The following is a 23,524-nucleotide window of genomic DNA, read 5'->3' on the forward strand; positions in this document are numbered from 1 at the left end:
ACAAATTACTCTTGTTACTCTATGTGGCAAAGGGATCAAGCAGTCTCAACCATCGTGAGAAGCGGACGATTCTGAATCGAATTCAACCTTGCAAGGGTAAACCTAACTCACACGCTTGGAACACCAAAGGGTTGTTCCGAAGCAACCATTTACCTTTCATTCCGACTCGTGGATCAGGGTGAAGCGTCCCCTCATCCGAGGTGACTTAAATGTGATATACAAATCAGTCCCAGGAGGCTGATACACATTTATTACATCAGATGGTACATTACCGTACAAACCTCCGAGGAGGCGGGCACTCGATACAGACGATAACTAGTAATAGTATAGCTATAGTAATGCACCAAAGCGTGACCCACGCGGGATCCAGCTCGGGCTCAGAGTAACACGCTAGCAGAAGCATCTTGCGGAGGGCCAACACCACAGGCAGAGTTGGGCGCGGACACAACCCTTATTCGTCGTTTCCGATCACGTAGTCCGGGTCTTCCTCTGAGAAAACCACATATATATATAGGGTGAGTACAAAGGTACTCAACAAGTCCAACCACACCCGCGGAGGGGGTGATAACAGAGAACATGCACGGTTATATCAAGGGTGGGGTTAGGGTTTATTTGCGATAAAGCAAGATTTTACACATGCAAGGGTTTATTTAACAAAAACACTTTCTCAAAACATTTTTATAGTAATCGAATCTTAAGTAGTGTTGATCCTGCACACAGGATCCAAGTTTTAGTGTCATCGGACTCGGCGTCCACAGTAGCTTACTGCACAACTGCCGAGTACTTTCAAAACAACCTATGCCACAAAACCAATCATCCCGAAACATCTATTGAAATGACCATGCCGTAACGCGCCCAATACCATGGACACGGCTATTCGAATAGGTTTTTACACTCTGCAGAGGTTGTACACTTTACCCACAAGTAGGGTACCGCGCTACGAACACCTTAATGTCGCGGCGGATCCTAACAAAGCCATTACCCACCTTAGCTGAATCTAACTAGCCAACACGGAAGCTACCATGGGGTTAATGACCCATCAATGAAGTCATAACCGGAATATCACTCACACAGATCGTATCCCTTCCCCATGGTCTCCCGTTACGCACCCGCTCTCCATTTTGGCTAGTAGAACAACTAGTGGGGTTTATGCTAAGCCGTTGCCCACACAACGGTCGAGTGGTTGTACGATAAAAGAGTTAGGCAAGATGACACCCCAGTTCATCCTTACACTGACCAGACGGACATCTCCCGGCCATGCTCAACCACAAAGGTACAAGCACACTAGTGGCATTTCACACAGAAAACGCCATCCATCTCGCCAGATTAAGCCTTTCTTTTATTTCCCCAAATTCCTATTTTAATCCTCTATAACACTCGTACCCTTATTCTTAGTAAAGCGCTTATGATCTTGGTTTACAATATAATGAGAGGAATAATAGGTGACAAGTATCTTTGACATGTAATTTTACGCCTAACCGAGCAAATCCTAGGCCATTAGGGTAGGGTTATAGCAATCAAGGGGTGGCTATCCAACCGGGTCTTGCAATGAAACAATGTATTTTACAAAACAGGCCAATAGGTTGTATTTATAAATCTAGGATAAGAATGCATCAAAGGATGGGATTGGACTTGCCATTCGCAAAACCTTCCGGGAAGTCCTGATCGAGGTACTGTCCTTCAGGTTCGGGCTCACGGCACTGGTTCTCGGACTCTTGCTCGCAGTACTGCTCGTCGACGGGTTCTCCCTGGGTCACCTCGTGATCTACGGCGCACACAAACAAACATTCAATATTGAAAAAGAAATAAAGGTTTTATCTACAAGCCCGAATCGGAAATAACTTAAGAAACAATTGTAGAAGGAATATCTGTGGGGGATTTCTTGATGGCAAGGCCGTCATTATGCTAGAAATGCCGTGGTAAAGTTTCAGGGCAAACGGGGGATTTTTGGCACATAAAATAATAGGCCGAACGGGGTTTTAGGGAAGGAAATAGGGCCTGAGGACCTATTTGTAATTACTGTCGGGGAGGGGAGGGCTTGATTGTAATTTCTAGAAATACCCAGGGTACTCTAAAAAGGGTCAGGGACCTATCCATAAATATCTTGTGCAGTGGAGGGGTTCATTTACTAAATAGGATGAGCAGGGGGGGTTATTTGGGAAAAGGGTTTAAGGGGAGGTGTGGTTCTTTAGGGAATAGGCAAAAGGCAGGGGGCTCAGGGCAATTGTGCCTTTCTTCTTCCTCTCGTTACCAGAACAGAGGAGGGGGAACAGGGGCCGGCGGCGCCACCCAATCCGGCGGCCCTAGGGCACGGCGGCGGCCGGGGGCAGGGCTACGCGGGGAGGGGAGCGAGGGGAACTCATTCCTCCACTCACCGTGGGTCGGGGCGGCGCGAGGCAGGCTGCCCACAGGGGCTAGGGGCGGCGGGCGGAGGGCCTGGCGGCGGCAGTGGAGCAAGGCCGGGGAGGGGGCTAGGGCTGCGGGGGAAGGTCGTGGCGGTGGCTGGGCGCGGCGTGGGGTACTTATAGGCCGGCGAGGGGGGGGAAAGAGGATGGCGCGGTGGAGGCCGGTGAGTTCGGGAGCGGCCCGTAATGGCGGTGGGGGCGGCGGTGGCGCTCGGTCGCCACTACGCAGGGGTGGGCGGTGGCGTGTAGCGGGGAGGGGCGACCTGGGGGCGCACGGCGCAGGGGCAAGCGGCCAGTGGCGCGACGACGCGCGGCAGCCGGCTCTGCTCGGTGCCGTGACAGGCAGGGGCAACGCGAGCGCCAAGACGGCACGGCGGGGTACGGCGCGCGCAGAGGGGGGGCCTGGTTAGGCCGTCCCTGTGGCGTCGTCAATGGAGAGAGGGTGGTGGTGGTGGTGGTGACCGGCGCCGAGCTCTGCTCGGTGCTGTGCTGCGCGTGCAGGGGAGCGAAGGAAGGAGCAGGAAAGGAGAAAAGAGAAAGGGAGAAAGAAGAAGGGGAAAAAAGAGAAGCAGGGGAGAAAAAGGAAGGAGGGGGAGGGTCCTGCGTCGGCGGGATTCGCGGCGAGGTCGCGAGCGTGCGACGCGACGCGCGAGGGGAAAGAGCTGTGTCGGCGGAACTCGCGGCGACGGTCGCGAGTGCGGAGTTGAGCACGCGGCACGTCGCGGGGGTCGAGGAAAAGAGAAAGGATGGCGGTCAATGTCGGATGTCAGACGGCGAAAGGTCGAGGGGTGTTTTGGGCGGTAAGGGTTTAGGAATGATCCGAGCTTGATGACGGAAAGGTTTTGAAAATTATTTTTAGCGAGTGATTTGTACTGTAATTTAGACAGGGTAAAAACGCGGGCGTTACACAGGGCCACCACAAGCGACTGCAGGACCATACGCACTTCCAAAGTGCAGGACGTACGTCTGTAGCGCGACTACAAAACCCGTACTCCTGGTTGCCCAGCAACACGTATTCCTACACGTCGAACCAAGTAACCAAAAGAAGCAAATACATATGGTGGGGGGTATGTCCACTCCTCGGGCCGATTGGCTACTAGGCTTACCGCTTACCATATTTCACGGCATGTGGCTAGTACTTTCAAACGCTTAACCACCGCTACCACACACTGCGACCTTATCCATTTCAACAACACAGACGGGGTATCATCTCAAACATGATACTCCCTAAAATTCCCGTCCGTCATCCTTATAGTGAATATCGAAAAATAAACATTACAATTCCTATATCGCGCGAATGACAGGAAATCACTCGACTTCTACCGGTCCTATAAGCAGAGCAACTATTCGGACTCAAGTACTAGTGTTCAATACATCAGTTCCTGGAATTATGCAGCTAAGGTTTCCAAACAACTCCTAAGAACTTAATGCATAAAGACATATATAAATAGTATAGTTTGCAGTGTAATAAAGTAGGGTTATGTCCGGGGCTTGCCTTCGTTGGTGGGGCTGGGGTTAGTCAAATTAATATCTTCCGAACCTTGGTTCGGAGCTTCAGAGAATTCCGCGGCGAAGTTTCCGGGGTCTTCAGAACAAACTCCTTCTGGTTCCGGAATCAGCTGATAATCTCCGTCAGCGAGAGTGGTCGAGTCTATATGAGATGCAAAGTTACAAGTTATGGAATGCATATATTTTTATGTTAATTCACAATAAAGTTGCAATCCAAACAAAAGAACATTACATTTTGACAAATAACCTAACTACCCTGCACTGGGCAGTCATTTATCGAGTATTAATAATTTTATCTAAATACATTAAATAGCTAAGTTAACCCTACTAAGTGTCTAACTAGTGGCATGGGGCAACAGGTTGGGTGTGTTTCTAATAATTATATTAAATAACTTTACTTATTTATTATATTAATTACTTACATGAACCTTAAGTTACTTCTAGTTATATTATATCTAATTTGTTTGATACCTAATCATTCATTGGAAATCTAATAACAGATTATACTATTAAAGAATAGTACCTTAAAATATTTCCATAATTTTTGAACATTTAAATGCATAAATATTAATTATACAAAGTAAACTACATATTATTTCTAATTAAACTTGCACGTTAAGGAAATAATACTTAATTACTAGGATAATTATTTTTCTTAAATTCTACATATTAAAAGAAAACTAACACAACTGGTTTCACCATTTTATCATTTTTCTATGAATTACTATGCATTTCTTAAGCCTACAAGTAACCAAACTTAACATTTAAATTAGATCATCAAACATTCAGAAACTGAATTTTATCCCTTAAGTAAAGTTGTAGGACTTTATCTAAGGATTCCAACAAAATTTATTTTGCATTTTTATGAATTTTCCTCAAATAGATATAGCATTTCTAAGTTAGCAGCTTTATTTACACAAGGGGGTCCTTCGGTACTATTCATCTGAGTCTAAGGCTGTGCACATAACCCCCTGTATTTTTTATTCTTCTAACCCAAGGTCCTTGGGCTGTGAACCGAAGCAGAGCAAGAAAGGGGCAGTCCTGTTCCGGTGACGGTGGTCATCGGCGGCGAGGTCTGAGGGGAGGAAAAGGTGCAGGAGCTCACGAGGGTTCTGTTGCACCTTGTGTCGAGGGCTGAGGTGGCCGGAATGGTAGAGCTCGATGGAAGCCCGAGGCGGCGGCGGAAAGGTCACCGTCGACGGCAGTGCTCCGGCGGTGAACGTCGGCAGCAAACCTGCGCACGAGCTTCAGTGAGACACGGGGAACGTGTAGGTACCATCAATTGGAAGAAAACACATCGGGTCACAGGTAATCGACGAGGACAGTGGCGGCGGCGGTGAGGATGAATACCGGCGATCGTCGGAAGGGAGATGTGCTGGACTATAGAGCTAATGGGTGGGTCGTGGGGCTTCACAGAGATGATGTAGTGCTAGCTAGAGGGTTGTGGTGGCGTGGGAGTGCCCGGAGCGAGCTGTCCACGGTGAGGCCGAAGGCGGTGACGGCGGCGCTCGTCGGAGGCGAAGCTCCAATTGAAATTGGGAGGCAACTGAGGGTTGTCGAGCACGAGCAAGCAATGGGGAAGCTTGGACGAGGATGGATTGGGGCGGAGGAGGTCTGGTGCTGGCTGTCCACGGGCGTGCCGTGCGTGGCCGGAGCGGAAGAGGACGACGGCGGAGGAATGTGGCTCGGGCGCTCGGAAATTGGCACTGGAACTAGAGGGACAGGATGTAGGCGTTGAAGTGATGCTGCTGTGCGCGAGAGAGAGGAAATTAAGGCTCTGTGGTGAGCGCTCCACGGCGACGAGGAGGTGGCGGCCGGCGAAGGCTCTGGGTCGTCGTGGCGCGCGCGCGAGGGGCCACCAGGGGAGAGGAATTGGACCGGGAAAGGAAGGAGGCGACGCGTGGAGAAGATCTCAGCAGGAGGTGGCTCTGCGGCGGCGGTGAAGCGGCGGCCAGAGGGGCAGCGCTGCCGGCGGCAGGCGAGCAGAGCAGGGACCCACGTGCGCGAGGAGGAAGAAGAGAGGGGAGAGGTCCGGGGGACTAATTTGTGATTTCCAGAAAATGTAGGGACCTCTCGGTAAACTGAAATTTCTCACTGCTACAATGGTCAAATGAGAAAATGGTCAACATGAAAGTTGTAGAATTTTTCAAACTCTACAACATTGTTTTAGGGCTTAAGTTCAGAAAATCAAAGTTTTCAACTATTTAAGTTAAGTTTATGAATAAAGGTGGAATTTAAATTACTTTTGTCTTTATTCAAAGAATTTGATCAAACTTTGGGTATGTTTGCACATTTTCCTGGAAGGTCATGATTACTTGTGTTTTTTACACATTAGTCCTTAAGTAAGGCTGAATTTGACTTTTATATTCCAACCATTTCACATGTAAACCCTTATAGTTGTGTTAATTACACATAGGTCCTTAGTTTCATACAAAGTCTATTTCTCTTAGGTTTTAACTCAATACTTGTACTTTTCTTCTCTATGGTCATTTGAATTTGACACTTAATAACATTTTTACACAATTGCACATAGGGACTTATAAAATTCATAATTTACAAATATACCCCTAGTTCTCTTTACAACTCATATACACCTTAGCATACATACAACTTACTAATACCTAGTGTCTATATTTCTAATTACCTGAATGTTACACCTTCCTACTAGCTAACATATCCTGTCATGATCCTACTGTTCTACGTGAAAGGTTTTAAGAGCATGAACGCAAGGCACACATCATACTACTAATAGATCAGATATGCAAATCTAGTCCCCACGACTACAAAAACATCCTAAACAATCTACATCGATCATACATTAAAATAAGCAAACTCATAATAACAGAAAATCATAAAAGAAGGTATATTGATTGCTAATGGATCTGAACTCATAAATTTCAAAGCCATGATGGATTGTTCATTACCAGATCACCACCGAGGTTGTACACTTTATCTGCTGATCCTAGCTCTAGAACTCCAACGTGGTTCTTCCTTGCACGTGATCATGTAGTCTAGCTAACCTCTAGACAACTGCATAGCTCTTAGCTCTCCAAAAAGTGTTCATCACACTCATCTGCTTCTTTGCTACGAATGCGTAGAATAGATTGATTGGACATCGATGTCAATGGGACGAGCGGTATTTATACTCCAGGTCGCTCGATCTGGCATTCCTTTTTATCTTCCAAGCTTGCCTTCCCAGTCAAGTCTCTCCCTAATTTTCTAGATGCTTCTTTGTCACTTGCATGTGAGTCTTACTCGTTGATTCTTCGAGATATGAAATGATATAGATAACCTTCCAATTGTCCTGCTTATTTTATCGTGATCCTATAATTTTGGAATGCACTTTCATCAAATCTGGGCATTATCTGACGAATATAAGGGCCAAGTCGATTGGCCTACCCTACTTGGGCCGTCCTAGCGGTCATCTTTTGTGAGCTCGTGCTTGGTTCTAGGTTTAGGTTTTGTTCATTTGTAGTCCAATTATGATTATATCATCAATACTATAAAGGATGAAACTTTGAGATACAATTTCCACCTAGATTTAGGCCCCCTTACCCCTCACAGATGGGTCCACCTGTCAGGCCGCAAGTTTGACAGGAGGAGGGCGGACCAAAAAAACTCATCGAGGGAAAATGATTCCGCTCTTTTTCAGTGTTTTTTGTTACCTCGCTCGGCTGCTTACCCGCCCACCGTACCCGCACATCGCTCGCGCCATCCTCGCGCCTTCACCGGCCTCTAATTGTGGCCTGTCCTTCCTTTTCCTTTTGCCTCTCTCGATTCCGCTTATGCCGCAGCCATCACCCACGATCCCGTACCGTCCGTCGCCCACCTCAATCTGGTCATCCCTTTCCCTATCTCTACCCTCGCCCAATCCTAGAGCGAGGCGATGGCGGCAGCGGCGGCCGACGGGACCAGGAGGAGACGGCTATGGCGCGAGCAGGCGCAGTCGTGCACAGGTACCGCAGCGATGCGCCGCCCTTTCCATCCACCTCTGGCCTGGCCTCCACATCTGCACCGTCCTTCCCTCTGCTCGCGCAGATGGCAACACAACATGGTGAAGGAGGTCCATTCGTCGGAGCAGGCGAGGGTCGTCAGCGTAGGTGAGACATCCAGTGGAATGCCCATCCGATTTGGGTTTGGAGTTCACAATCTGGACTAATTTCTGCAGGCGATTCGGCCCCTTGGGTACGTCGCGGACATGTGATTCCTCGATCCTTGACGCCACCTTGAGTTTTTTTATTGCAATTCCATGAGTCATCCTGGTTGCCTGCAACGTGTTACTTGATGCCTTGTTCTTGTTTGATGAAATGCCTAAACCGTTCACCATCCTAACCATATCTTCTATTCTTACCGAGGAATTCCATGTTTGAAGCCACTACTCTTTGAAGATTCAAGCTGTAAATGATATTAGATCCCTTATTATATCTTTTTTAGCAGGAAGGAGCAAGTGTTGTCTAAGATCCCTGATGTTTCACATACCTGGTTTGTTTGCATTGTTCTTCTTCAAGCTTTTATTTTCACACCTGCCAATCAAGTCTTGTGATGCTGAAGGAAATGTTGATAATTTATTTCAATGTGTTCGTAGGTGTAGGTTTTTTTTTGGCAATGACAGGCTTGGATCCATAAACTGATCTACCACGTTCAAGTGGCTTTAGCAGTTTTTGGTTGGTGCTAGCACTCCAGTTTATCCTCCTAGATCAAATCAGAGAGCTAATAGAGTACGAACTACAACCCTATTGTGACATCCTTTTTTAATCCTACTGTTCTTTATTATCTGCCATTTTAGAATTTCATGCAGCTGTAGTATCTGGTTTATGACTCTACTATGATCTTTTCTGTATTTGCTACCAATCAAATTGCCATGCTTATTCCTGTTTCCCTCCTAGATCTTTCTTTTTATTTACAGTCTCAATCTTTTCTGTATAGTCTGGTAGTTTTTTTCACTATTTCCCTCCTAAATCTGCTCTTTTAATTACAATGTCAATCTTTTCTATATAGTTTGGTAGGATCACCCTCTATAGATTCAGTGAAAGTGGTGTCTTATCATAGTGTGCTGCCAGTAGTGAGTTCATGCATCAGCAACAATTGTTGCTGGATGGGTGGAGCTTTATCTCCCAAGGTAACTAAGTTAGTGGTTCTATAGGTAGGAATTCGTGTTAGGGTGACTGCATTCAAGGTGTTCAGTGAATTGCCTTACGGTCTACAGAACTGACATCTAGAGGAATCATTGATTTTTGGAGTTCATGTTAGCGCATTTGCATTGATGAGTAATTTGGTTCACCTATGCCAAACCTCCTTGTTTACCTGATTTAACATTGTTGTGGAAGGATCACTATGCCAACAAGGGACATATTTAATTGTAATATCTTTAATTTACTGATTTGTTGCCGATACATTATCCTTTATAATGATTTTTTTATCTGTACATTTATCTTAAAATTTCTACATTGGATACACCCATATCTTTTATCTGCTATTTTTTCTCCAGGTTTTACTTTCTTTTTTTTCTCATGACATTTTTATGTCTCAGAAGGTTGAGGATTGTACAAAAGGGTGAAGGTGAAAGAGGTAAAAATATGTGTTCTCATCTTATTCTCACAAGCTGTATATTTTTGGTGGAACAAGAGCTGGAGTCTTTAAGAAAAGCCTAATACTGTTTGGAGGTTCATGATTCAGGTTTTCTTTTCTATTAAGATTGTGATTTGACCACATACATGTGGTTGTGGTTGTGCTATGCTCATCTTGCCAACAAATTGTCTATGGATCTTTTATAACCCTTTTTATATATGGTGATGAATGCCCTGTGTGTTGTTGTTTCAGGAAAATATATTAATTCTCCCCTTTTGTTAAGAAGTAAGCTAGGCAACACTTGCTAATTTCAGAAATTAGTCAGGTTAGACAACTGATGAGAGTATACGGATGATCTCTGAAATGCGCACTCATCTTATTTTTCCTGTCCCATGGTGCTCTTTACTCTTTAGCATTTCAAATTGCAAGGAGATACGAAGTTGGCATTGAGTTGTGGTGAGTGGTGACCTTTTGAATTTTGCTAATTTTACTATTACTCATTGTACTTTTACTATTTGCAGCTGGACTAATTACCATGTTATTTTCAATTAAATGATAATCAAGAATAAGTATGGTCAAGATGCCACAAACGTTGGGGATGAAGGTGGTTTTAGGGCCTGTTTGGTACCGCTCTCACGCGGCTCCAACCAGCTCCAGCTCTGGCTCTGTATGGATTCGCGACCCAATCGTTTGGTACACCTTCCCGGTCAGCTCCAGCTCCACGTCTTGCTCATGCTCGACGGCGCGGAGGCCGCAGAGGCAGAGGAAGAGGAGGGCGAGCCGCAGGCAAGCGTGAGAAGGCGTGGCTGCTGTAGCATGAGTCGCGAGGAAGCGGCGTGGGGCAGGAGAGGGGCGGCGCGGGGGGCTGCGCCCGTGCGAGGCGGTCTGGGCGCCAGAGAGGGCTCGCGCGAGGAGTCGCGGGCGCTGGTGAAAACCTGCACCACCTGCTGCGCGAGCGTGAGGAAGAGGTGCGGCGCCAGAGAAGGACCTCCACGCCGCGAAATCCGTCGCCCACGGTGAGCCTCTTCTCAATTCACCCAGGCTATGGCTTCTACATGCCCTGGTGGACCTCAGCAGCCATGGAGAGGGGCGGCTCGGCCGGCGGAGAGGGGCGGCGCTGCCTCTTGAAGAGGGATGCGGCCGCGAGGAGGGGTGCAGGTGATGGATGGCTTGTACAAGGAGGGGAATCGAAGGTGAATCAGGGGGGAGCAGGTATCTTCAGCTCCACGCCCGTAGGCCAAAATCGTGAATCGGTGCGGAGTGGTTCGGAGGTGGAGCAGCTGGGAGCATCGGCGTTTGGCAGCGCTCTGCTCTATTCTCGCGGAGCGAAGCGCTGCCAAACACAGCCTTACACTAACAATCAGATCATGCCCATCTGTGTGCAAACTCTTTTTTTCGATATATTTTAACCTTTTACGGTCTCTATGTGCAGCTCCATCTATTTGCAGACCATGTTGTGAAGATTTCTGAGGTCACCACAGGGATTACCAGAATTAGTGATTATGAATTAATGAAGATTTCTAAGGTCACTACAGTGATTACCAGAACTGTTGTCTTACCTAATGGTTATCCACTATAGTCTGTACATATAGAACAGGATCTGGGGTAACTTTTTTTATGTGCCAACTTTACATGTAAGCCACACTACCCATCTTTTGTTTTATGCACTGCCAATTTAGGCAACACTAGAAAGACTAGAAGGTTTTATGCCCAATTTCTCCTTTTAAGAACCTTAATTTAACCGGTAGCCTGGAAGTATTTTGTGCATACATCAAGCTGATGCTACTTTGCCTCATGGTAATAATCTTACTAAGAGTACTTTTTTCTTGAATACACAGGAATTATGACTAAGAGTAGGTAATGGAATAACTTGATTCTGTAGTAGCCTGTGCATTTATCTGTCTTGATTCAAATAGTCCATTGTCCTTGTCATTGCTTATTTGTTCACCTACGTAACAGTGTAGTTTTCTTGATTGGTCCAGGTCAAGGATGATTTCGGAGTATTTTATTATATAGAGCAAATAACCCTTCCCTTTTCTTCTCCATTTGATATACAGAGCAACTCAATATAATTTTCTATTTGACATTCTGAACAAAGTATGATAGCAGTGACGATCGATGAAGAGTAGGTGGTGAGTGCATCGATGTGGACACGAAGGTGATGTGGTGGCTGTAGCATGGCAGTCACCTAAGGGCCTGTTTAGTTCACTTTGCATTTTTGCAAAATTTTACTGTAGCAAAGAAATCTTGCTAATTTGAAGTACTAAATGAAGTCTATTTGCAAAACTTTTTGCATGGATGGGTTGTAAATCGCGAGACGAATCTAATGAGCCTACTTAATCCATGTTTTGCAACAGTGATGCTACAGTAACCATCCGCTAATTATTGCTTAATTATGGATTAATTAGCATCATTAGATTCGTCTCGTGATTTACAACCCATCCATGCAAAAAGTTTTGCAAATAGATTTCATTTAGCACTTCAAATTAGCAAGATTCCTTTGCTACAGTAAAATTTTGCAAAAATGCAAAGTGAACTAAGCAGACCCTAAGATTAAGAAACAGACTCATGTGGCCTAGCACTAGCTACGGGAGCACCGCGATGTGGAAAGAAGATGAAGCTTTTTATGTTTCTACCATCGTTTTTGTTCGAGGGCTGGTATATTGGATATAAATGAATAATATACTCTAATGATTTATAGTATGATATAAATGTGTTTTCTTCGATTTACGTAAGAAATAAAATATGAGAAAAATTAAAAGATAATTGATTAAGAGATTTTGTAGTCCTGCTTTCTAAATTTTGCCTATTGGATCTTGACTTGATGGGTAACAGCTTTTTTATTAAAAAACTTAATTTCTTTTAAACACGTGCATGGGCATGCCCACCCTAATGAATAATTTCGAGAAGTTAATGTAATTGTATATATTCTTGATCTGTCCATTTGGTGCTCACTAACATGTGATATATATTCTTGATTTGTCCACTTATTTTTGATGAAATTCTTATAACATGGAGTATATTAGGTTTCTGTAGAGGTAACATACAATTAGTTTCAAACACATGCCTGGGCACGTGCATCCCCACTAGTTTCCTAAAGAAACATAACATTCTTCAGAACATAGTGCATATGCAAATATGATCTCATTATCAAGTATGATTAGAGTATTGTGTTATTGTGATGCTAATATTGAAGATAAACAAGAGTGAAAAGGTGTCATAATCAAGAGCCAACAATGCTCGTAATTTTTTATTTATTTTAAATATAAATGACGATATTCTTTCAGTGGCATATGACATGCCAGTCGATAGCAAAAGTGCTTGTAGTGACACCGTTAGTATGAAATCTGATGGGTCAGGCTTTGAGGTCCTCATAAGGTAGTGTATGGGCATGTAGGCTCATAGGGGTATATGAACACCTATATCCGTAATATATTTTGAAATAAGTAGCCTTACAGTTTCTTGAAAATGTTTCCCATTCAAACTTTGAACCGATGTGAGAAGCCTGGAAGCTAGTCCACCACTATACAACTATTTTGTCTTAACCTTGCACAATTCTTACGGTCCGTATCCGATGATAGTTAGGTTAATCCCATTATTTTGTATGAAGCATGTGAGGTGACACAAGTGAGCGTCATCTATGATTTTCAGATAACATGAAACCGAGTTAATGACAAGAAAAAGGGAAACTGAACTATAGCGGTGACCTATAATTTATAGTTACAAACATTGAAACTAATTGATTGCTACTCCTCCTGTCCCAGATTACAATTTATTTAGATTTTCTAGATATATAGTTTTTACTGTATATCTAGACACAGTGTATATCTAGGTGTACCATGTATCTATCTCAATACATGGTCTCATATAGTTTTCATAGGTAGACAAAATTGTATGAAGAACGCATGCAATCGGAAGCGCCCCTTATTTCAAAGAGAGGACGACGGTTATTCGCATTTAATTTGATGCTCCGAGGCGAACTGAAAGTTAAGCAGCATAAATTAAGACCCCCAGGTGAAAATAGGGATGTCTCCTACGTTACCCATAATATGTGGAAGTATCGACGTAATTTCATAGAGTCATTCGATCTGAATGCTACATGAAGAATATAAGCCAGATGACGGAACACGGAGACCTAGAATGATTTGGATTCCTTTTCTATATATCCATACATGTGGTACTTCGTCATAGGATTTATATAAGATCCGTCTATTTAGAGATCGTCATATACATCTAGAAAGCAGCATGCTTCGGAAGAAGCTTGTACAGTTTGGGAAGGGGAATTTTGGAAAAAAAAGAAGAATCTACTTCAACCGATATGCCCTTAGGCACGGCCATACATAACGTAGAAATCACATGTGGAGGGGTGGGCAATTAGCTAGAGCAGCCGGTGCTGTAGCGAAACTGATTGCAAAAGAGGTAAATTGGCCACTTTTAATTTATACTACCTATGAAAACTATATGAGACCATGTATTGAGGTAGTTGTATCTTTTATACCCCTTCCGTTTCAAAATGTAGGTCATTTTGATAAATCTAAATATATAGTTTTTGCTATGCATCTATATATAGTTTTTGCTATGCACTTATATATACACTATGTCTAGATACATAGTAAGATATATGAAATTAAATGTGTCAAAACGACTTACAATTTAGAACGGAGGGAGTAGTTTTCATATGATATGGTAGCTTTGAAGAACGTGATAAGGTGCAAATGAACGAATGATGACAGCCTTATTTCAAAGCCAGCCATATTTAATTTTGCACCTAAGGAATAATAATTATATCTAAATTAATTCAACTAATTTTTATATGCGCACATGCCATAGAAGAATTTCGAATTGATTGAAATCTGAAACAACTACACTTCCAATTTGAAGCTGATTTGCGTTTCATTGTTGACCCAATTTGAGCTGCGTTTGAGACAAACATGGACCAATAAACCAATTGATCCCCAGCTTTGTGAAACCAAATAGGCAATCGCGTCCTAGCCCGCGGCGGCCCTAACATCCTGTCGGATCCAAATTCAGAAACTCCAAACCCGATTGCAACCCCTCCCCGCCGCCGTTATCAGACGAGCACCAAAACCCTCGCCGGCGACGCCCTCCGCCGCTGCAGTTTTCGCCAGAAATGGACTTCCAGGTCGTCGTCCTCGCCGGCGGCACCTCCGAGACGCTCTCGCCCCTCGTCTCCAAGGTATCCCCTCCCTCCTCCCACCCCATCTTACCTCACCTTACCCCTGTTAACCCCGCACCCCAAATCCCTGACCCTCCTCCTCGCTCAGGATGTCCCCAAGGCGCTTCTCCCGGTCGCGAACCGCCCCTTGCTCTCCTACGCTCTGGACCTTCTCGAGGCCAGCGACCTCAAGGACCTCATCGTGGTGAGCGCTCGCACTTCTGCTTATCTTCAGCTTGTTAGGGCTGTGGTTTCACAGCACGAGCGGGGGCTTGTTTGGCTGATGTCCGCATGGTGCAGGTGGTGGAGGGGCAGGAGGCGGCGCGGCTCGTCGGCGCCTGGGTCTCCAGCGCATACCTGGATCGACTTTGTGTGGAGGTGAGTTTGGTTCTGGTTCGGTGTCTCAGATTGCAACAATCCTATACTTGGGGTTGTGTGATTGTATTGGTGCTAAGAGGTGTAATTGTGGAAGATCGCAGAAACAACTATTGGTGTGCACTGTGCAATCACATCCATTATGCTTGACGATAAATGATTTGGATAAATTTTCATGGCAGAACAAAAGAAGTCTCTAAAGCTAGATAGACTATTTTTCATGTCGATTTTGAGGAGTTTTTTCGACTAGGCACAAATCACATAGCATTGTAAATTGTAATGGTAGGCTATGCATAGAGGCAGATTTACTCATCCCTGCAATGTTCTTGGGACTATCATTTGTGTCGCAATTTTCTGTGTTGTTATTGAAACTTTATATAAATTAACTGGCCATGTACTCTGGGGCTCTGCGCCCGCTGTGGTACCTGTCTTTGTCTAGGTTGTTGAGGTGCTGATATTACAACGATTGTAGGATAATCAGTGTTGTAAAGGCTGCCCACATAGGTGCTGGTTGGCCTTCCCCTCTTGTACTTCGGATAATTTGGGCGAGTTTCTGTCCTTTTTTGCTGATAGTCAGCCACCTAAGTGTAGATGAGGCACTAGGCAGTACCCATCTGCCCTCTAGTGTTAGAGTGCCTTCTGGATCATGGATGTTACTCGGTTTATGATATATGATGGTAGCATCACATAAATAAGTTTTTTAATTCTAAATGAAAATTTGACCTTAAGGTTCGCTCCATCTCTCAGTATCATTTCACTTTATTCATTTATTATTCAAACAATAGTGCACTCTTGTATTCTCCAATTGTTGCTTTTGCTGGGGTTTTAAAACTGGAAGTAAGCAGGCTACAAGTTTTTATATTATAAGATTTATTTATCTTTACCAATGCTTGAATGTAGTGTTTGTTGTTTTTTCAATACCTCTTTAGTGAAGTGAGAATGCGAAGCTTGTGGACTATATGTCAACCGAAACATAACTCCATTATAATTACAATAGCTCGTGAGCATGCCTTTGTTCTAACTTATTTCCGTTTTTCATCAATGTCTTAGTTTATGTTATATAAAAATCAGTATAATATATGGATTTGATATTTTTTAGTAACTTGTACTGCTTGTTTGTTCTTTTTTTATATAAATTTTTCTCCTAATTGTTCATTTTCTTTGCCATTTGTTGACTTTTTTATGCTATCATTCTCATTGCCAAAGCAATGAACGACTGTAGGGGGAACATATTCTCATTTGTTTGTGGAAGTAACTCTTCCTTGTGTTCAGGTACTTGCTGTTTCTGAAGACCTTGGAAGTGCTGGTGCATTACGAGCTATTTCGAAGCGACTGACAGCAAATGATATTTTGGTAATGTTTGTGCTTCATACTATGGCAATGTTGACAAAAAATTGCACACTGGAGTAATCTAGATGCTAATACATTGAACTGCATTTGAAAATAGGTAATTAGCGGTGACCTGGTAACAGATGTGTTGCCTGGGGCTGTTGCTGCTACTCATAGAAGAAATGGTGCAGCTGTTACTGCTTTACTATGTTCTGTTCCTGTTAGTGGTCCTTCAGAAACTGCTTCTTCTAGTGGGAAAGATAAAGCCAAAAAGCCAAATCGTTTGAACATAGTTGGGCTGGACAAGACTAAACAGTTCTTGTTGCATATCGTATCAGGTTTGCTTACTGTGACTTCATGATCTGTAACAGTAGGCTAGTAATTTCATCCATGATTCCTATACTTCTCAATGTCACCTGTAGGAACTGATGTTGAAAAAGATGTTCGAGTTCATAAGAGAAAAATCCAGGCTGTAGGTCAGGTAAGGCACCTGTTGCATGTATCAAGTCAACTGTATTTGTTTCCTGAGAAAATTCGAGCTAGTGCTGTACTTATGTACCTTGACATTGTCATGCATCAAATTCATGAAAAACAAACAGGCCAATGCTAGGTTGTGTCTCAAGATTTTTTTTGCATCTGGTTTGTCCTTGCATTGATGTAGATGATTTAAGTTTATCTGTTTGCTGGTTGGGGCTGATATCTATATTCAAGAAATTAGGTTTGAAACTGCTATGTCCTTTATTTTTTAGCATCAATGTACTTTGGTGGTATTTTTTTGTTAGGTCAACAAGACGATAAGCTGTCAATGATAGGCAACATTCCCTGTCAAAGACACATTTAGGGATGTCAATGTTGGCTTTAGAAATAAAACTATACATTTTGGAGTGAATGAGGAGTCTATATATATGCTGAGATGAGCAAACGGTAATTTGTGAGATGTGTAAATCTGATGCTATTAGATTTGGTACTATGCCTGCCACTGTAAAAATGATTTGTAAGCTATCTTTATAGACAAAGTAACTTGATGTTACTGACTTTGAAGAACAAATCATGGTGAGTTACATCCGTAACTACTAGCCTAGGCCTTCTCTGAACTTGTACCTCTTTTGTTTCCACCAGAAGTATCGGAAAACAGAAACTTTCCGAAATTCTATTTCAACAATGCTATCCTATATGTAAAATGCACCTCTTTACTATTTCTTGTCCTTGTTTCATGTGCTGCCTTTTTTATCATGTTCACATTGCTGTGTTGGGTGATGTCAATGAACAGAATCTGGTATGGTTGTTTCTTTGGGTTTTGCTTTATTTCTATATATGGTTCGAGCTCAGATAATTTAGGGGTTCAGGGAGTAATATTCCTTACTTACTTTTTGGCCATCTGTACTATGTTATGGTTAGCTGGTCTTGCCAGCAATCTCCTTCCTGCACCACATTTTAAGCTTTCATAGTAAAGGTGCGTTGAAGAGGTCGAAGACTGAACTATTGTAGTATGCAACAGATGGATTTGTTTTAGACCCTCAATCTTAAAAGTCAATAATGTAGAAATCAAATGTCTTTGGCACTCTTAAGTTTGAGCTAGATATTCCATTTTACTTTGGATCTTTTTTCTCCTTTGTGCCCTCTTCATCCTGTGACACTGATATAGGATGTACTTTTACCAAATCAAGTTGTTTCAAAGTTACTTTACCCTGAATCTTTAGAAACCTCCATTTGGCTGGATTGGTTTCACGAGACATGCCCATTTTGTGGCTAAAGCTTTATTGCCTTTGCTGTGGACATATTGTCTGATGCAGAGTCTTGAAACTGTCGAATTTTATTGACTGATGAGGCAATCTGGATTCTGATATAACCTCAAGCTTGACAAAAGCACAACTTAGCTGTGACAAGGCTTAAAAATCATAGGAGATGGACTGCATTGTAACAGATTGCAGATGATTGGTAGACAGCCCAGAAAACCTCACATTATTCAATTACAAGCAACTGCTAATGGAGGACAGGGATACTCTTCTAAGGAAACAAGTGAAGAACCTTATTGTCCCTTTATGGATGGGATCTATTGTGAGAACTAGCTCAGTTGGTAGAACCTCCAGTGGAGAGGTTCACCAGTCAGCCAGTCTTCCTGAGAACTGTGGTTTCAGGGAGTTTCCTAGCCAGCCGGGCTTTGGTATTCCCCTCCTTTTAGACAAAGGCAGGGGTAAGTCTTCTCCCTGTGGCCAAGTTCTTTTACTTTTTGGGATAGGATCTGTACCTTGAGAATTTATTACTTGCAATATACGGTACTTAGACACCACTTGTGATGATAATGAGTGGTTGAATGGTTTGACTGAATGTTTTCTCTATTTTTATAATGATTGCATTTTGTTCGGTGTTCATATCAAATTTTAGTGGGAAGTGGTAACAGTCATGTTAATTGGTTCAATAATACTTTGGTTTAATTTAAAGTCAGAAAAGGACACAGTTTGAATGGTTTATTGAACTAAATGTCTATGCTATCTCCCTTTTGTTAGATGGAAATTCGAAGTGACCTGATGGATGCACATCTTTATGCTTTTAAGAGGTTAGTTTATATTATTTTCACATTTTGTGATGTCTGGTTTGGTCGTTCTTTACGCCAGCCATAAATCTTGCGATAATTTACTGCTGGTTGCAGAACAATATTACAGGATGTACTGGAACAGAAGGAAGCGTACCGTAGCATTAGACTTGAAGTCCTCCCGTATTTAGTGAGAAGTCAATTGGTATGCTGATTCTTAACATGTAAATAGATAACAGTTTCTTCTGAATCAGTATTCAACTATTGTAAACTTGAACAGAGATCGGCTCCATCAGGTGGCCATGGAACAACAGTTGGTGAAACTGGCAATAGTGCTGTTTTGTCCAGTGGTAATTTGCAGTGTTTATCGCAGCATCATGTCATCACACCATCTGCTTTCAAGCAAGATGCACTGTCAAGGTCACATGGTGGACATAGGTGCTGTGCTTATATTGCTACTAAAAGCAAATACTGCCACCGCTTGAACTCAATTCAGTCTTACTGTGATATCAATCGAGATGTAAGGATTTCAGTCTACAGGGAAATTATTTTGTCAATGCACTACTGTTGAATTATGCTTAAATTAACAATTTTTTATTTCTTTTGGTATTGCAGGTTATAGGGGAAGCCAGCCATCTGTCTGGTTATTCTTTCTCTGCACAAAACAATATCATCCACCCATCCTCTGTTCTTGGATCAAAGACTACAGTAAGTCTAATTTAATACCTATTTATTGAAGAACTAGCATCAATGGTTCCCCGAGAATACAGGAAACAAATGCTTAAATGAATTTACGACGCAATTGTGTTAGATGCTACCATGTTGTGTATGTGAAGATCTTCATCTGTTGGATTTAAGAATATAATGGTCAATCCGATGGCTCACATATGAGCCATCTGTTTCAACCAACAAAGTGTATGGCACCCGCACCTGGAATGAATCTTGGGGTAGTCAACTTACAGTTTTACTTTATGCCTTAGCAATCATATCCTTGTTATATAATACCTCCGTTCTCTAATATTTGACCTTGGTTAGCTTAATTTTGAACTAACCAATGTCAAATATTGAAGGTTGGAGGGAGTACAATATAATACAGGAAGAGGGAACACTTTCAATTTGCACTAGTGACACCCAGAAAAATATCATGTTCTGCAATAAAAGATTGACATTTAAATATCTATTGTTATTATTTTGTGTTTTATATATGTTTATGCTTCCTGCAAAAAAAATTGTTTATGCTATTCACCGTCATTCCATTTCGTTTCTTGATTGGATGCTTTTATAATGATCTGTTTCTATTTGTTTCTTAATCTAGATTTCTTTCATGAAAAGTTGAATATTTTTGTTGACAATCTTTGCTGTGGGTTTGATGAACAAATCACAGAGCTGCACTTGTAAATGGGCATGTTAAGTAGGTGATCAGTGGAAATACAGTTATAGGATCAATAGGCTTCATTTAAAATTGTGATTACTTTACTGAGTTATATCAGGAAACGTTTTGAAAAGGGTCATGACATGAAAGTACTTCTATTGAGAAATTTAATAATATAATTTGCATGTGAATATCTAGACATTTTTAAAAGTATGCCATTATCAAGGTTTGCTTGCACACACTGAGGCTATCTATTTGACATCAAAGGTAGTGTTAAATTGCTTTTGGTACATCAATAATGAGCTTTTCCAGATCTGATTCTGCATCAATGTTCGAAATGGTTACTTTATTTTTATTCGTCAAACTTGTATTTTTGGCTTATTTTTGTGGTTTCTTATGCTTGTTTAGATAGGGCCACATTGTATTCTTGCTGAGGGTTCGCAGCTAGGTGACAAGTGTAGTGTTAAGCGATCTGTGATTGGTCGTCATTGCCGAATCAGTTCCAATGTAAAGGTAATTACAGTGTGCCCTGTTGTTCTTTCGATTTTTTTTTATTTTTGTATGCACTTGATTAAAATGATGCTTAGCTTAACACAGATCTGGGTTAAGTAGCAAAACCTAGAAATTGGCATCTTGGGTGCAACACAGGGTTTAGAAACTGGTTGTAACCAGTAGTATTTTTTGAGATCTAGGCCGCTTAGGCTTAAGAATGTTAGCCTTCCATGCAGAGGCATGGGTAGCTTATCCATATTGCTATATAATTAATCCTTAATATCATGCCGTGTTCCTTGGAAAAAGAGGCAATGTTCATAAACCCTCGAAAGATTTTCTGTAGCTAGCAAGATCCAACTGATAATATCTGTTTATTTCCTGTAAGGTTGTCATTGTCTTGCAATATATTTGCAGCTTTATGGAATTACTAGTTAGATATCATACATGCCAGATTTAAGTTACATTCTGGTTTAAGCTCCTTGGTTCCCTTCTCATGAAGAAATCATCTTCCCTGTTGCAGATTGTCAACTCTGTTGTGATGAACCACGTTGTTATTGAAGATGGCTGCCACATCCAAGGTTCTGTTGTATGTAATAATGTTCAACTGCAAGAACGGTCTGTTCTGAAGGATTGCCAGGTAGTCTCTTCTGTACTCTGTAACAAAAAAGAGAGGGCATTCTAAAATGCATGGAAGATTGTAAATGGTAGCAATATCAAGTTTTTCGGACTGTTGAGATCTGTAGTCACTTTTTTGTGATCTTTTTTTTTTGGGGGGGGGGGGGGGGTGTTGTTGCTTGCTTTCATTGTCATGTGGTGGTCATATCATATTGAGCGCAGCTGCTTACTGGTCGTTACCTAAAATGAAGCGAAGCTTAAATTCACATCTAGCTTTTGTTCAGTAACATCTTGAAATAATGTATTGTATTGTCTTCCATATTTCAGATTGGAGCTGGTTATATTGTGACTGCTGGCAGCGAGCACAAAGCAGAATCCCTAGCAAGAAAGTAGAGCAAGTTTTGACAGTTTTGGCGGATCCTGAACGATTTTGTGCACTTTAGATGCACCCCTCGGAGAAAAAAGGGGGTGACGATATTTCTTGATGTGACAGTCCGAAAGGTTTTAATTGACTATTCTACTAGTCCGAACTTGAGCTGCGGTTAGCGAAAACGTTTCTTGCTGTCTGACGATAATGGCTATAAGTTTGGCTTGTAGTAATAGCCTATTAAGCATCATCAATCCTTATCTGTATGTTAAGCCATGCCGTAGAATGCATCATCTGCAGCCATTTATCTGTGGTCCCTCCCACACCCACTTACATCGGAGAGTAGAACGTTGGTGGCTACTATTGTGCAAAATTCTGGATCCAGTTCACCATGTGTTCGAAATTTAGTTGTTTCAGCTTCTGCTTTCAGCTTCTAGTTAAAAGTCAAGTTGAGACAAGCAGCTAGCTTTTGAGAAGCCAAAAATGGGACAAACAACCAGCTTTCAAAATTGACTTCTGACAAGCAAAACCTGTATTTGTTAGTCAAAAACAGGTTTGGGGGTGCGTTTGTTGGCATCTGTGAGATGCTTTAAGGGATATTATATTTATGCATTTCATTCATTTTAAAGTTAATCTACATAAAAGTTATATTTAGCTTTTCAAAACATATGATGCTTTTCAAAACAGGAAAACCGCAAATAACCCTAAAACATATGAACTTTCCAGTAAGACTCAATTTTAACTCTCAACTATCAAAATGACCTTTCCAATCCCAAAACTTCTCCCGCTGGCTTAATTTCATCCCTTGTTCTATCTTGCCATGTTGTCATGCCTCATTGACATTGAGTCATCTAAGATGAGTCATCAGGCCCGAATTAACCTTTTTAGACCCCCGTTCCCCTGGTGATGGGATGTTGACGAGGCATAGTAGAGTGGCAATATACAACGATGTCAAACCCGATTTTAAGGGTAAAACCAAATGTATAACTGTATGCTAGGATCAACTTTATATGTATGTCAGGATCAACTTCTATATATACAGTGACTTCATCAGTGAATAATCAGCAACAGTATCACGAAAAGAGAATTAAAAGACTATAAAGATTATCAGAGTTATATAGCTTATCCTGAAAATAAAGACTCCAAACTTCACAGGCAATCAACCGGGGGCTGCTTAGATCTAGAACTCAGCATCATCTTCAAAAGACTTCACATCACTTTTTCCTCTGAGCAGCAATTATAACAAGCGTGAGTACACTTATGGTTGGTACTCAGCAAGTGTTAGAAATTATATGACATGAAGGCCAAAATCAAGGGAAGGCGGACTGGTTTACTACGATAAGCAATTTTAGTTGGTCAAATTTTATTAGCACCTGATTACTAAGGTATAAGTTTATACCAAAACCCACATTAAAAGAAATAGAAGAGATACAACATAAGTATAACCATAACCATAAACATGGTCCACGATTTAATTAATTTTCAAGTTCAATTATCATGTGAGTGTCCAAGCCGCTCTTAACCGTGAGCACGGTTAATATATCAGTTTTCACTCTGCAGAGGTTGTACACTTTACCCACAATTTGTGTCTTCCAATTTGCCCGAGGTAGCTATCCTCTTAAACACTTCCAAGGTGAGTGGCAAGGGATTCACTACGAGGCCTTTACAAAGATTCCCTAACTTGTGACAATCCACTAAGCTTTCAAGTCAAAATGGTCATAACTCTCCCTAATGAGTATTGTGGTTGCACTGTTTTCCTGGATGGTTCTCCATGTTCAGATTA

At 42.2% G+C, this 23,524-nt stretch overlaps 1 protein-coding gene and 1 long non-coding RNA gene across 10 annotated transcripts; both read left to right on the forward strand.

Moving 5' to 3' along the window:
• The first annotated feature begins 7,597 nt into the window (after window positions 1-7,597).
• On the forward strand, window positions 7,598-11,781 carry LOC112888838. 9 transcript variants are annotated; one of them, XR_003227947.1, is made up of 4 exons: window positions 7,598-8,014; window positions 8,083-8,114; window positions 8,352-8,396; window positions 8,500-11,776. It is a non-coding gene; the product is annotated as an uncharacterized LOC112888838 (long non-coding RNA). The 9 variants fall into 9 exon arrangements; XR_003227948.1 differs by having other exon boundaries at window positions 8,083-8,099; window positions 8,349-8,396; XR_003227943.1 differs by having other exon boundaries at window positions 8,083-8,099.
• Window positions 11,782-14,465: 2,684 nt separating this feature from the next.
• LOC112888837 (translation initiation factor eIF-2B subunit gamma) lies at window positions 14,466-22,133 on the forward strand. The gene is made up of 13 exons (XM_025955192.1): window positions 14,466-14,679; window positions 14,768-14,863; window positions 14,959-15,036; window positions 16,306-16,386; window positions 16,481-16,700; window positions 16,785-16,843; window positions 18,870-18,919; window positions 19,013-19,100; window positions 19,176-19,415; window positions 19,511-19,603; window positions 20,676-20,780; window positions 21,280-21,396; window positions 21,702-22,133. Exons 1-13 carry the CDS (start codon window positions 14,614-14,616, stop codon window positions 21,765-21,767), a joined length of 1,359 nt encoding a protein of 452 aa, XP_025810977.1. The 5' UTR covers window positions 14,466-14,613; the 3' UTR covers window positions 21,768-22,133.
• Window positions 22,134-23,524: the final 1,391 nt, after the last annotated feature.

This window comes from Panicum hallii, chromosome 4 (genome assembly GCF_002211085.1).
Source record: "Panicum hallii strain FIL2 chromosome 4, PHallii_v3.1, whole genome shotgun sequence".
NCBI classification, from domain to species: domain Eukaryota; kingdom Viridiplantae; phylum Streptophyta; class Magnoliopsida; order Poales; family Poaceae; genus Panicum; species Panicum hallii.

Coding starts and splice junctions, on each gene's coding strand:
- LOC112888837 (XM_025955192.1), top strand. CDS start 14,614: ATGGACTTCCAGGTCGTCGTCCTCGCCGGCGGCACCTCCGAGACGCTC. Junction 15,037..16,305: donor TGGATCGACTTTGTGTGGAG/GTGAGTTTGGTT, acceptor CCTTGTGTTCAG/GTACTTGCTGTTTCTGAAGA. Junction 20,781..21,279: donor GAATCAGTTCCAATGTAAAG/GTAATTACAGTG, acceptor TCCCTGTTGCAG/ATTGTCAACTCTGTTGTGAT.